Source organism: Carlito syrichta, unplaced genomic scaffold (assembly GCF_000164805.1).
Source record: "Carlito syrichta isolate Samal-C Ts95f unplaced genomic scaffold, Tarsius_syrichta-2.0.1 Scaffold67786, whole genome shotgun sequence".
NCBI lineage: Eukaryota > Metazoa > Chordata > Mammalia > Primates > Tarsiidae > Carlito > Carlito syrichta.
Genome location: NW_007011882.1, coordinates 14,731 through 28,126, shown reverse-complemented (window position 1 = coordinate 28,126; position 13,396 = coordinate 14,731). Strand labels below are relative to the sequence as shown.

Genomic DNA, 13,396 nt, shown 5'->3' with positions numbered 1-13,396 from the left:
AGTGGGATAGCAGCCGATTTATTGGATCGGACCATAAAAGTACAATTGTTAACACAAGTCAGACTCAGAGAGCCCAGGACCAAAGAAGGGTGGACAGCCATGATTTAAAAAGCTCTGACTAAGAACAGAGCTATGTGATACAATCCTGGAAGGAACAGTGTAGGAATATGAAATACCCGAAAGAACTGCTCATGTGTCAACACAGATAAATCTCAAACATATAATGTTGAGTGAGACAAAGCAAGTGACAGAGGACATAAACGATTTTCATATGAAATGTTTTTAAAAACACACAACACCAGCTATTGTTTTCGCATATACGTACACACATGCACGCACAGAGTTTCAAAGATATAAATAAGCTTTGAATGTACGGAGACAAGGACAGGGAGGCCATGTCAAACTCCAGGACAGTGGCCCTCTGGGGAGGGGGGCTGGGGAGGAGTATATTGGAATATTGGACAATTTTCATGCTAAAAAAAGATTTTTTTAAAGCCCACTGCCATCAATTACTGAAAGGTTAGGAGGCAGGTGTCCAACACCTCGGATCCTTTCTGAGTGGGATCTCTTGACCTGTGACTGCAGCTCATAATTCTTGAGAAGTTCTCTACACACCGGGGTCTCTTAAGAAAAGCCAGCAATGGACGAAACTGCCTGGCATCAGGTGTGCGTGCCAACTTGTCTGCCTATCTATCATCATCTGTTTATCTACCTACAACTATCTTTAGCCACTTGTCTATCATCTCTCTACGTCTATTGATCTATCTAATTACCTCTATCTTTCTATCATCTATCTACTATCTAATATCCATCATCTATTTATATGCAATCTATCTTCTGCCAATAGCCATCTGTACCTATCCACCATCGATTTATCTATTATTTTCCTATCTACCTACCTATCTTTCTATCTATTCATCCATCAACCTGCCTATCTGTTAGCTGTCTGTCATCTACCTATTATCTTCCAGTCTATATATGTATCTACCTATCTATCTAGTATCTTTGTCTGTCTACCTATTTATCCATCCATCTGCCTGTCTTTGCTTCACAAGTAAAATTCATGCCTGTGCAAACACTGAGTGCCCCCTATTAGAAAGGGACAAGCTCAGAAGACGACACATCAATTCGGGGTGTGTTTTAAACAAGAGAAAAGGCATCTATACTAAGCACATGAGGACACAAGATGTAAATCAGAGGAAGTACTGATGACAGAACAGGACTCTGGTGAACTGGAGGGAAACACATGGCATCTGCAGCACTGAGTTCAAGAGTTGCCGGTGACAATACACCACAGTGTCACTTTCTCCTCCTCCCAAAGAAGGGGTATGGCACCTTAGTAACCTCTGTTTCCAGGTGCTTGGCAAAGTGGAGAGAGTCCCAGCTCTATGATTCTTGCAAATGCTTGTATGAGAGGACATAAACTGACTAATGAAGTCCATGAGGAAATGGATGGTGTGTCAGCTCCAGGTCTGCACCTACCAGAGGTATTTAATAAATACTTGATGAAAAGTGACCGTATATGAGCTTATCCATGACAATATCACATGAAGGGTATTTGTCTGTACTCAGAGCACTTCCTAGGTCACAAGAGGCTTTTACATCCTAAGTCTTACAAACCTGATACTACTGGCTTGCAGGAAGCCTGACTTTTGGCCGAATACATGCCCATCTGATGTGGTCCTGTACAATACATAGGCAGTTGCGTTCTTAAGCGGCAGTGTCCCTAGAGAAGGAGTGACACTCTCTCGCCTTTCTGCTTCCTGCTGGCTGGAATGTGGATGTGATGGCTGCCGCTCAAGTGGCCATCTTGGGCAATGAAGTAGGAGTCATGTACCAAGAGTGGCACACAAAAGGAAATGCAGACTGAGTTGTGATACCACAGAATGTCACAATAGCCTATCCCTGGACTTGTACACAGAAAAAATAAACATTAGCCAGGCATGGTGGCTCATGCCTGTAATCTCAGCAATTTGGGAGGCCAAGGTGAGAAGACTGCCTGAGCCCACCAATTCAAGACCAGCCTGAGCAACATGGTGAGACCTGTCTACAATAAATCAAAAAAATCAGTCAGGCGTGGTGGTGTTAGCCTGTGGTTCCAGTTACTTGGAAGGCTGAGATGGAAGGATCGCCTGAGCCCAGCAGGTCGAGGCTGCAGTGGCCGTGAGCATGTCACTGAACTGCAGTCCAACTCAAAAAAAAAAAAAGGAAAAGAAATAATAAATATTATGTTACTCAAAACTACTAGATGTTAGTAAAATAAATGCCTACTTTACTAAAAACTATTATTTTGCTGTTTCCATTGTTTTTCTGTCAACTCAGCCAAATCTATTCCCAACTGATGCACACACATCCTCTCATCTTCCACACCACACCTTATAAAAAGGTCATTATCACACCTATCTTCTAGAACTGGGGCCAGGGAGGGTTACCTGCTGGCTCAAGGATAAGCAGAACCCACGATGTCTATCCTCAAGCAAAGCCCAGGGTCTTCTCCCTACACCCACAGCTGCATTTTGGTGTGATTGATGGATTATTTGCCAATAAATAAAACATGGCATACCAGCGTGGCTGTGAAGGAATTATATCAGAAACCTGCATATGTGCATGGGGGTGCTGGGGAGAGCCGGAGGAGGTCTAGGTTGGGACGTAAAGAAGGCAGCCTGTGATATTCAGAATGACTGCTGGAGACACAGCGAGAAGCCCACACGCATCGTCCTGCGACACCAGGAATAGCCTTTCAGTCAGAAGGTTGGTGAGTGGCCTAACCGTCACCAGCTACACACCTCTGGTAAAAACAAAAACAAACAAAATAAAACAACCCTCCCCACTCCCAGGTTTCTACCTCTACTGAGCAGCACAAGCACGGTATTTGCATTTCTTCTCTTATAAAATGAATGTTTCACTTATATACCTAATCCTGAATTGTACCCTACATTTTAAAAATAAAATATGTTAAATAAAATCATGTTTCCAGGCTATAATAACGCGTGCACAAAACTGCAATTGGAGGGTTCCCCTGGCTGCCATAATTGTAGAGTGATTTAGTATTTGAAACCAAAAGCAATGGATCTTCCTACAAATCAGAGCTGGCATAACTAGTTGATCTAAAATACATCTTATGTCCTAGTGGGGGTAGGTGTACTCATAGCCAGGCTTCTTCCCCATCATACAGAGCAGCCACATAGCCAAAAATCATTAAAGCTATTAAAACAAGAAAGTTATACCTTGGGAAAAGATAAAATATACTTTCTGTCCTTTTAATTAAAACATGACTTTGAAGTATAATCTGGGTATGTGGTTTCCTCACCTCTGCCCAATTCATTTTAAAAATATAAAGGTAAAGAAGCCTAAATTTTTTTCTGATAATAAGTATATATTCACTGTAAAAGAAATTGGAAAGTAAAGTATCTGAAAAGTTTCACTTGACTTAAATGCTAATCAAAGCTAACAATTCATTTTCTATAATTTACAATATAAAATGTGATTCATGTACCTAAATAAAAGGACACTAGGTTTCATATTGCCATGTAGACTCTCTTCCACACACATTTCAGTCTTCAGTACCAAAGAATGGGGTCCCCCTGAAATTCCTCAGAAAAGGAGAAGTGTGATGGTGTAAGGCGAGGAATCCACAGAGATGGTGACAGTTCCTTCTGACCCTCAGCTGCTGGCCAACACCACAAGAAAGGCCCTTGTCACATGAGAAGAGATGGGAACACACTGCGCTCATCACTCTGGGTGACCCTGAAATAGGCTCTCTGCCTTTCCAAACTGACTAATGCAGGAAGCACGTTTTAAACGTCAAATCCTTCCACTACACATGAGCAACTCTGGAAACTGGTCTGTTGACTTTCTTACGAGACACAGAGAGAGAGAGAAAGAGACAGAGTGTATATATGTCTATTTGTTTTTACCATTTTAAAACATAATACATGATTAGTATAAACATTTTAATACTGTGTAAAGTAACAAAAAAAGGGTCAGGTATAGGGGCTCATGCCTATAATTCCAGCACTTTGTGAGGCTGAGGTAGGAGGACTGCTTGAGCCCAGGGGTTCCAACACCAGCCTGGGAAACACAGCAAAAATTCATCTCCACAAAAAATGTTTTTAAAAAACCTAACTGTGCATGGTGGCACATGTCCATAGTCCCAGCTACTTGGGAGGCTGACACAGGAGGTCAAGGCTGTGGTAAGCCATGATCGTGCCACAACACTCCAGCCTGGGCAACAGAGTAAGACGCCAACTCAAAAAAATTTTAAAAAGAAAAGAACCTATCAGTTGCTTCCAATTTCTTATTGTTATAAGTCATAAGATAATAAATCCCTTTTTGTGTGTATATTTGACCAATTATTTCGCTCAAATAATTCCTGGGTGGTGTTTCTGCATCAAAGGGTATGCACAGCTGGAATACTGGTGCGCCTGCCAAGCCACCTCCAGAGGTGACAGCAGGTCATCCTCCCAAAAAGGCTTCAAGTGGCCAAAGTCTGATTCTCATCTTTGCTGATTGATAGGTAAAGGACAACACTGTAAGATTGTTTAATCTGAATTCTTAGACTTTGGGTGAGGTTGCAGTTGGACACCTTTCCATGTATGTTTTGGCTGTTCACATTTTTTCCTTTGGTGAGTGACCCTGCACATCCTGTACCCATTTCTCTATTAAAGTGCCACAAATGGGCCACATGTGCTACCACTAATCACAAACAGGCTACACATGCTACCATTAGTCATCAATGGGTCACGTGTGCTACCATTAGTCACCAAATGGCCATGTGTACTACCATTAGCCACCAACTGGCCATGTGTGCTACCACCAGTCACCAATGAGTCACATTTGCTACGTGAGAGGCAATGACCATGTCAGGCACACACAGCTGTCCCCTGGTGAACGTGGAAACAGGGCCCAGTCCTCCACATACACTAAAACCGATGCATACTCAAGTTCACACACCAGGCCTTGCATCCCATGAATACGGTGTTTTCTATCTGCATTTTGCTGAAAAATATGTATATACATGGGCCTGAATGGTTCAGACCCATGTTGTGCAAGTTTCTCAGAGGCAGAACACACACACACATGACTCAAGCAGCATCAAGCGTGATCCATGAGGCAGGAAGCCCTGCAGGAGTAGAGAGAGGAGGGGGTGTCGAGGGTCAGGAGGTGGCAGGGTCAATGCAGGAGAGGAAATGAGGATGACTTCTTGGGGAACAGAGGCAGGGGAGCAGCTGGGTTGGAAGGCAGAGTCGGAGGGCAGGGTGAGAGAAAGAGATGTCCCAGTGGGTAGGTGAGGCAGGGTCTTTGATATTATGCATGCTGATGATCCTTGGAAGCCAGGAGCCACCAGGTTGGAGGGGACAGATTTCTAGTCAGTATCAGCTTGTGGGGGTTGCTCACAGTGAAGACAGCAAGGTGGGAGAGAAGGCAGACACAGATCAAGATGGGGAGGATAAGTGAGCACATGGGGGAAGGGGACACAAGGGTGAGAAGAGAGGGGCTGATCATGCGGAGTGATGGCTCCTCGGTGTCCACACGGCTGTCACTCACCCCTCTCTCCGAAGATGCAGCTCCAGGCCATGAACCCCAGTCTTCACCTCTCTAAGTCCTTGGCAAAAACTGTCCCATAAATCCCCATCCAGCTCAGCAAAAGTCCAGGCCACCCTCCCAAAAAGGCTTCAAGTAGCCGAACAGCTGCCAGGGCGGGCTCCCCAAGGAGTACAGGGTGTGGAAGGAAAGGAAGAACCTGAGAAGAGAGGACAGGCCTGGGAAGAGGGTGGGGCCAGTGGCCTTTTTCACCACCAGAGTGAGAAAAGGGGGTCTGGAGAGGTGGGCATGGAGGGAGCAGGGCTGAGGACCACAGAGGCCAGGACTTCTGCCTCAGGCCTCAAGTTGGTTCATTCCCCCTGCAACCAGCTCAGTCGATGCCTCTCCCTCTCTCCATCTCCTTCTCCAACCCAGCAGCCCATGAACACACCGCACGTGACCCAGGTCTCAGTCCTCATTCCCAGATTTCTGTGACTGACCCATCTCTGCCTAGCACCCCGGGTTTTCCCTTCTAACAGGCAGCACAGTGTGGTTTCTCTCTGTGGACTTTTCCACTGTGCTGTGGGCTCTTCTCACTGCTGTGTTCTAGCACCTCGCAGTAAATAACTGTGGGACAATAAGGCACCTCACAGGTGAACCAACGGTATCACTGGAATCCCCTGGGATTCTACAAGACCAGAAACAGGTGCGGCCATGATTGCTACCTACTCTCCAGAACCCTGTGAAGGCACCCCGCTGCACTAACTCACAACTGACATGGCTTGGATGCTGTCCCCCCAAATCTCATGTTGAAATGTGGTCCCTGTGTTGCAGGTGGGGCCTAGTCGGAGGTAACTGGGACATGGGTCGGATCCCTCATGAATGGCTTGGTGTCTTCCCCACGGTCCTGAGTGAGTTCTCACTCTATCAGTTTACCTGAGAGCTGGATGTTTAAAAGAGCCTGGCACCTTCTCTCTCTCTCTTGCTTCCTCTCTGCCATGTGACATGCCTGCTCCCCTTTTCCTTCCGCCATGATTGTAGTTTCCTAAGGTCTCACCAGAAGCAGGTATTGATGCCATGCAGAACCATGAGCCAAAGAAACCTCTTCTTTATATATTATCCAGCCTCAGGTACTTCTTTGTAGCAATGCAAAACAGACTAAGACACCAGCCTTCCTTGTAGGTGGGTGTGACCACAACTGAGTTCTGGGCAGTGGAACATAAACAGAAGTGAAGTGTGCCACTTCCAGGCTGACCCATCAATGTCCTTCCAGTCTCTTCCCCCATGCCCCCATGCTCTTTCTTCCCTTTGGGATGGTGGGTCAGCAGGTGACCCCATGGTGAACTTAGAAGCCACATGTTGAGATCTAGAAACCTATGCAGAAAAGGGCCACCCTCTAATCTGTTCAGAAGAGAACCAGACTTCACACATCACATGCCCATCACACATAGGGGTCCACATGTTTCAGCAGCCTCCTAACCAACTCAGGCACATCACTGGGGTCCCATGAAGGGTCTCTGTTCACCCTTGTTAATGCACAACTGTTTGTCACTTTCTCAAAAAGAAATATGGGACATTGAAAGCCCAGCAGCACGACCTTCTCTGGTGTGTGTGATGGAACAAGAGCTCTATTCATTCATGATCATCAGGAACAGAGAGTAGCCAGGCTCGGTGGCTCAGCCTGTAATCCCACGCCTTTGGGAGGCTGAGGTGAGTGGATTGCCTGAGCCCGCGGGTTCAAGACCAGCCTGGGCAGCGAGACCTCATCTCTACAATAAATCAAAAAATCAGCCGGGCGTTGTAGCGCATGCCTGTAGTTCTGGCTACTTGGAAGACTGAGGCGGAAGGATCACCAGAGCCCAGCAGGTTGAGGCTGCGGTGGCCGCAAGCGGCCACTGCACTCCTGTCTGGACAACAGAGTGAGACTCCAACTCAAAAAAAAAAAAAAAGGAACAGAGAGTAGCCAAGCCCAGGACCTGGCTGGGCTCGGGCCTGGCTGGGCTGGAAGGATCTGGGATATCAGAATGCTGGATGCAGTGTCGCACAGGTGCCCCAGCCGGCCCAGGATACATGTCTACTGCTTTCTCAAGGAGACTGTCCCTGGGCCATCTGTGCCTACCTTGCAGAACTATCACAAACCTGCCAGAGGCTTCTGCTAAAGGCTCCACCACCCTGCACGGCATGGAACAACGTGGAACAGCAGCTGCAACCAGTGAAGCCAGTGGCTTCTCCCTGCATGATAAAGTGGCATTGAGACCAGCCTGGGCAACATAACAAGACCCCGTCTCCACAAAAACTGTACCTGAGTGCTTGCTCAGCCCAGGTCTAGGAAACCATTAAAGGGCACATCCCTGACCAACTCTTCACCTCTCTTTATTGCAGCATGCTTGTTGTCACAAGACTGTCCAGACTCAGTGGTTCTTGATCTTTTAGGGGTCATAGAGCCTTTTAAGAATTTGATGAAATGCCTTGACCTTTTTCACAGGAAAATGTATAGGTGTATCTGTCATCTGTGACTGTCACCTGTGACTCAGAGGGCACCAGAATGCCTCAGTCACCCACTGACCCCAGGTTCATGGATTCTTTAGAGCAAGGGTCACAAACTCATTCCCTAAAGGACCAGATAGTAAGTATTTCTGGCTTTGTGGGCCACATACAGTCTCTGTCACAGCTTTCCAACTCTGCAGTTACAGTGCAAAAGCAGCTATAGCTAAGATGTAAATGATGAGCAGGACTGTGCCCCAGCAAGACTTTATTTATGAATACCAAAATTTGAATTTCCTATCATTTTCATGTCACAAAATTTTGCTTTGTCACCCAGGTTGAGTGCAGCGGTGCAATCACAGCTCTCAGGTGATCCTCCCACCTCAGCCTTCCAAATAAGTGGAATTACAGGTGTGTGCCACCACACCTGGCTAATTTTTTAAAAAATTTTGTGGAGACAGGGTCTTGTTATCGCCCAGGCTGGTATCAAACTTCTGACCTCAAGCAATCCTTCCGCCTCAGCCTCCCAAGTAGCTGCAACTAGAGGCAGGAGCCAGCACACCTTGCCCCATTTCACAAAATGTTATTCTTCTCTGGATTTTTTTCCTCAACTGTTAAAAAAAATAAAAATCATTCTTAGTAGGCAGCCTGTATGATGGACCCTAGGTTGTCAACCCCTGCTGTAGAGTGTGGATTCTAGGGGCTCACCGCCTTGGAAAAGAAAAAGAAAAACATGGCATCTCTGTTTTCACCAAGTTTGAAATTTAGCCTGTCCTTCCATTACAAATGCAGGCAACAAGCCACCGAAGCACCAGCTATAACTGTGCCTCTGTCCCCAGCAGAAGTCACAGGAGTGTTCATGTCACATTAGACAACCCAAAACACTGGTGATGCTGCCTGCTATTTTTAAATTATGGTCACTCTCAGATCCCCTACTTTATCTTGTTGTTTAAATGTATTAATTTAATAAGCACACTGTATTACTGTATCACAAATAGTGATATAGTAATATTTGGGCTGGGTGCAGTGGCTCATACCTGTAATCCCAGCACTTTGGGAAGCTAAGGTAGGAGAGATCACTTGAGCCCAGGAGTTCAAGACCAGCCTGGGCAACATAGCAAGACCATGTCTTGACAAAAATTTTTAAAAATTTGGTATTTTTATATTTCAATATAATTTATTTCCTTGGGTTTAAAACAGTGTTTGAGAAGCAGCCAGAGCTCTCTACAGATCCCCCAAGGAGTCCAGGGACAAACAAGGCTGAGTACCCTGGCTTGCTCCAGCTGGCAGGGCCTGACAGTAAGGCTCGTGTCTCTCTCTCTTTTTTTAAAATTTATTTATTTATTATAAAGATGTGGGGTACAATTCAAGGCTCGTGTCTCTTACCAGAGTGTTCACGTCCTCCGTCTTGTGGATGAGCATGCGTATTTCCTCAGGGTCGCCACTAAAGATGGCTTGGACCAGTGGTGGCTGCAAACACAAGAGGATGGGAATGAGAACTATCATTGATACATTTGATTTTGTTCTGATGCAGACAGTGAGAAAAGAGTCTGTCCCTGCAATGTCATTCAACAATTCTCAACAGGCAGACAAAGATGAGAAAGATTCAGGCCAGCCCTTACCAGAAATCCACTGGGAGAAGGTATTTGCATAAAAATTAACTACGATGTAATCTGAATGTCATGACAGATGGTGACATCTAACCTGGGGCTATGAACTAAAGTGAGTGTCCCATGAAAATCACCCATGGTTGAAATTGTCTTCAAGAAGCTTAAGTTCCTGACAAGAAAACAACCAAACCTGAGGTTCTGTGTATACAATCCCTGTTAGGAACTGAATTGTGACCCCCACAAAATTCACGTTTGAAACCCTAACCGCCAATGTTACTGTATTCAGAAACAGAACTTTTAGGAAGTGATTAAGAAAAAATGAAGCCATAAGGGGGTACCTAATTGGGTAAGACTGGTGTTCTCCTAAAAGGAGGAGGAGATGCCAGAGCCCTGGAGCCGTCTCTTGGGCTGCACCCAAGAGGAAAGGCGTGTGAGGACACAGCAGGAAGGCAGCCACCCGCAAGCCAAGAAGAGATCCCTCACCAGCAATCGACCCCAACGGCCCCTGAGCTTGGACTTGCAGCTTCCAGAACTATGAGAAAATCAATGGCTGTTGTTCAAGCCACCCAATGTGTGGTATTTTGTTATGGTTGTCCAAGACATTGTTCCTCCACTTCTTATTAGACAATGTTCCTTGGTGGCCTCTAACAATTCCATTCCTAGACAGTGCTAATGGCCATGCCTCCAGTCACCTGAATGCTTTTTTGTCAATGTTTGGAAAGCCCTTGGAATCATTCCCAAACACATTTCATGGCTTTGGCTGATGGCACAGATGTGTTAACCATGAGTACATCCCCTGCCTACACACAACAAGTGGTTGGACAGCAGGTTAGAGAAGAAGAAGGGGCTGTCCCTCTGCATACGCCATTGGACTCCACTACAGTAAGCAAGATCCCGACACGCAGCAGAAGGATCCACACGCTGTGAGGGAAATACAGCTGATGGAGCAACCAGCTCGGCCTGGGAAGGAGGCAGGGTGAGGAGAAGCACACAGGCTGGAAAACTTCATGAATAAGCACGGGTGGGCTGACTAGGTGTGCGGTCCAGGTGTCATAGGTATGGCATGACAAGAGGCTGATGTGTCAGCAGTGGGACATCAACTGGCTCCTGGAGAGCAGCTCTGGGGCTGGGTTCAGGCCTGGCAAACGGTGAGGGATCTGCTCAAAGTCAGCCCCGCACCCTGTCAACCACACGCTCCACCTGCTTCCACATCTGGGGGCCAGTATTTTAACAGTGGGGTTTAGTGAGATTCCTTGAGGAAGCCCTGTATAAAATGTCAGCTTGCAGACGAATGCTTCAACATGCCATAAATGTGTCTGTGGGTTCCCCTCTGCCCTGGAAGTCTCCAGCAAATGAACAGACATCACTCTCTCTCATTCTTTCCCAAATGCTCTCAGTTCTGTTTCTTGCCAAGGTGTGTGGACAGTTTCTCAAACTGCCAATAACTAAGTAGCAGGAAAGAAGCCCTGACAAAAATACTTGCTTTCTGCTGGTTCTGCCCTAGCTGGCTGCTCTACCTAAGACCAGGAGATCCCTCCACCACCTCCTGCTCCTGCCACCCAGTCTCCAGGTCACTCCTGCCCCATAAGGACCGTGTTTCACCAAGGCACTGAGTAAGACATGAGCTGAGGGTTTCAACAAAAATACAAATCTCATTCCTCTGTTTCATGTTCTCTGCTGTGCTCCAGCCAAGTGCTTACGTGTGTGTTTTTGTTGTTTTGAATCTTAAGGAAAAAAAACAAATGACAAACCCCAATAGCCACAGGAAAGCAAGTAGAGGCTGGTCTGACAAGATTTTGGTGTTAGATAAAGAGTGATCAGTCAACAACTGAGATTCTAAGGGCAAGTCCAGGCCAGTTACCAGTGCACCACTCGCCAGGACCTTGAGGAACACGGGTGGGCCTCATCCTGCCCATGGGTACAGATACCCGGCTCCCCAGCAGGCATACAAATACCACACCCCTCTGTAGGCACGGGGATGTCCCGCACCCACTCATTCCTCACACATCTCAAAAGAGGCGCATGCCTCCAAGCCATGGCTGGGATATGCTAGGGAGTCACCTATCAAACTGTCATGAAGGTGTCACATAGTCCTCTCAGGGGTGGCATGCAGACCTCCCAGCCCCATGGGCCTTGTTCTGCTAAAAGTTGTTTATAGAGTACTGGCACCACACAGAACTCCAAAAGCCATCAGAAAGCAGTCTGAGCTGTTGTGACCCTTCCGGTGCTGAGACGGGCACGCACACACCTGTCACATGCGTGCATGTATGCAGAGAGACACAAGCTGGTCCCCACAGCCCAAAGTCTTATCAGATGAACCCCCTTAGGCCCCATGGGCCATGAGGGCATGTGATGTCACTGTCTTCACAATCACGAATTCAAGTCCCACAGGACTCCACACAGACCTCATGGATGACATGCTTTGCTACTCTGCTGCACGGCTGTAATTCTTCAACTAAGTCGTTGGGCTCTTGAGCAAGCAGTGCTTATTTTTTAAGTAATGTGGGTGTTTCCTCTTTTCCTCCACATCCTGAATAACACACACCAGGGAGCACTGCAGCATTCCCTCTTGCTAGAATTTTCATCTGATCCTGCTCTTTTATTTTTCCCCACATAAACACTTAACCTGAGGATAAATCATTGGGAAAAGATATACCTAAACACTTTCTCTATACGTGAGTTTTAAAAGGAGAATATTCTAATTACAGTTTTCTTGTTCACAAGCCTCAAGGACATCTCCCCTGTTGACCATTAATTGGCAACCATTATAACTTTTGCAGCTTTTACCTTAACCTCACTAAGGCTTAAGAAGCAAAGTCTCACCTGCACGAAAACAGAGTCCTGAGTCCTGGCAACCACAGGTACTTTTTTTTTTCAAGTCAGGGTTTCACTCTGTTGCCCAGGCTTGAATACAGTGGCACAGTCACAGCTCACCGCAGCCTCAACCTCCTGGGCTCAGGCAATCCTGCTGCCTTAGACTCCTGAATAGCTGGGATTGCAGGTATGCCCAACTAGGTTTTTTACTTTTTGTAGAGACAAGATCTCACTACATTGCTCAGGCTGGTCTTGACCTCCCCGGGTCAAGTGATCCTCCCACCTCAGACTCCCAAAGTGCTGGGATCACAGGCATGAGTCACCGTGCCTGGCCCACAGGTACTTTTTGAAGTTTTGTACATTTCAGCACTAACACATATAACACAGACGTGCTTTAAGTATAACAGGATACCAAGTTGAATGAACACAAAACCATAACAATAGTCAAGACTGTGAAAAACAAATAGTGGCAGAAAAAAAAGCAGATTAGACACCATGCAATCATTGGTCATCAATCCCTAAAGAAAGTTAGAGTCTCAAAAGAGGCAGGCAATTATTTCAGCTTCAATTGCTAGAAGCTTCTGAGCATGCTTAGCAGCCGTAAGCTAGAAATGATGCTGTGTGTGCAGATATGGGCCAGTCCCTCAAGTTAAGTCAGATGGCAGAAGGCGCCTCCCATGCTGGATTCACCAGGGCACAGGGGGTCTGTCATCAGATGGGACCCACCCTTGTCTTCCAGCACCACCAACTGCCAGACCCCTGTCATCTTTCCCAGGATTGTGACAGCGGCCCTCTAGAGGCGACTGTTGCCAGGCCAATGACACCTGAATCCTCTGGGGTAGAGCAGAGAGGTCTCAGAGTTTGGCAGCTGATGTGAATGCCACGGCCAACCTTGCTACCATGGGAACCAAAGCCTCTGGCTCCGCCCACACCCCCATCAGCCTATCCAATGAAGACTCTTTTTT

General features: G+C 46.6%; 1 protein-coding gene across 1 annotated transcript in view; it reads right to left on the bottom strand.

Moving 5' to 3' along the window:
* Positions 1–9,478, bottom strand: part of LOC103253731 (serine/threonine-protein phosphatase 6 regulatory ankyrin repeat subunit B) — a 179,137-nt gene extending 169,659 nt beyond the window's left edge. The window contains exon 1 of the mRNA XM_021709359.1: positions 9,394–9,478. Within this exon, the coding sequence (XP_021565034.1) occupies positions 9,394–9,429 (36 nt within the window). The 5' untranslated portion in view covers positions 9,430–9,478. The remainder of the gene's footprint in view (positions 1–9,393) is intronic.
* Positions 9,479–13,396: the final 3,918 nt, after the last annotated feature.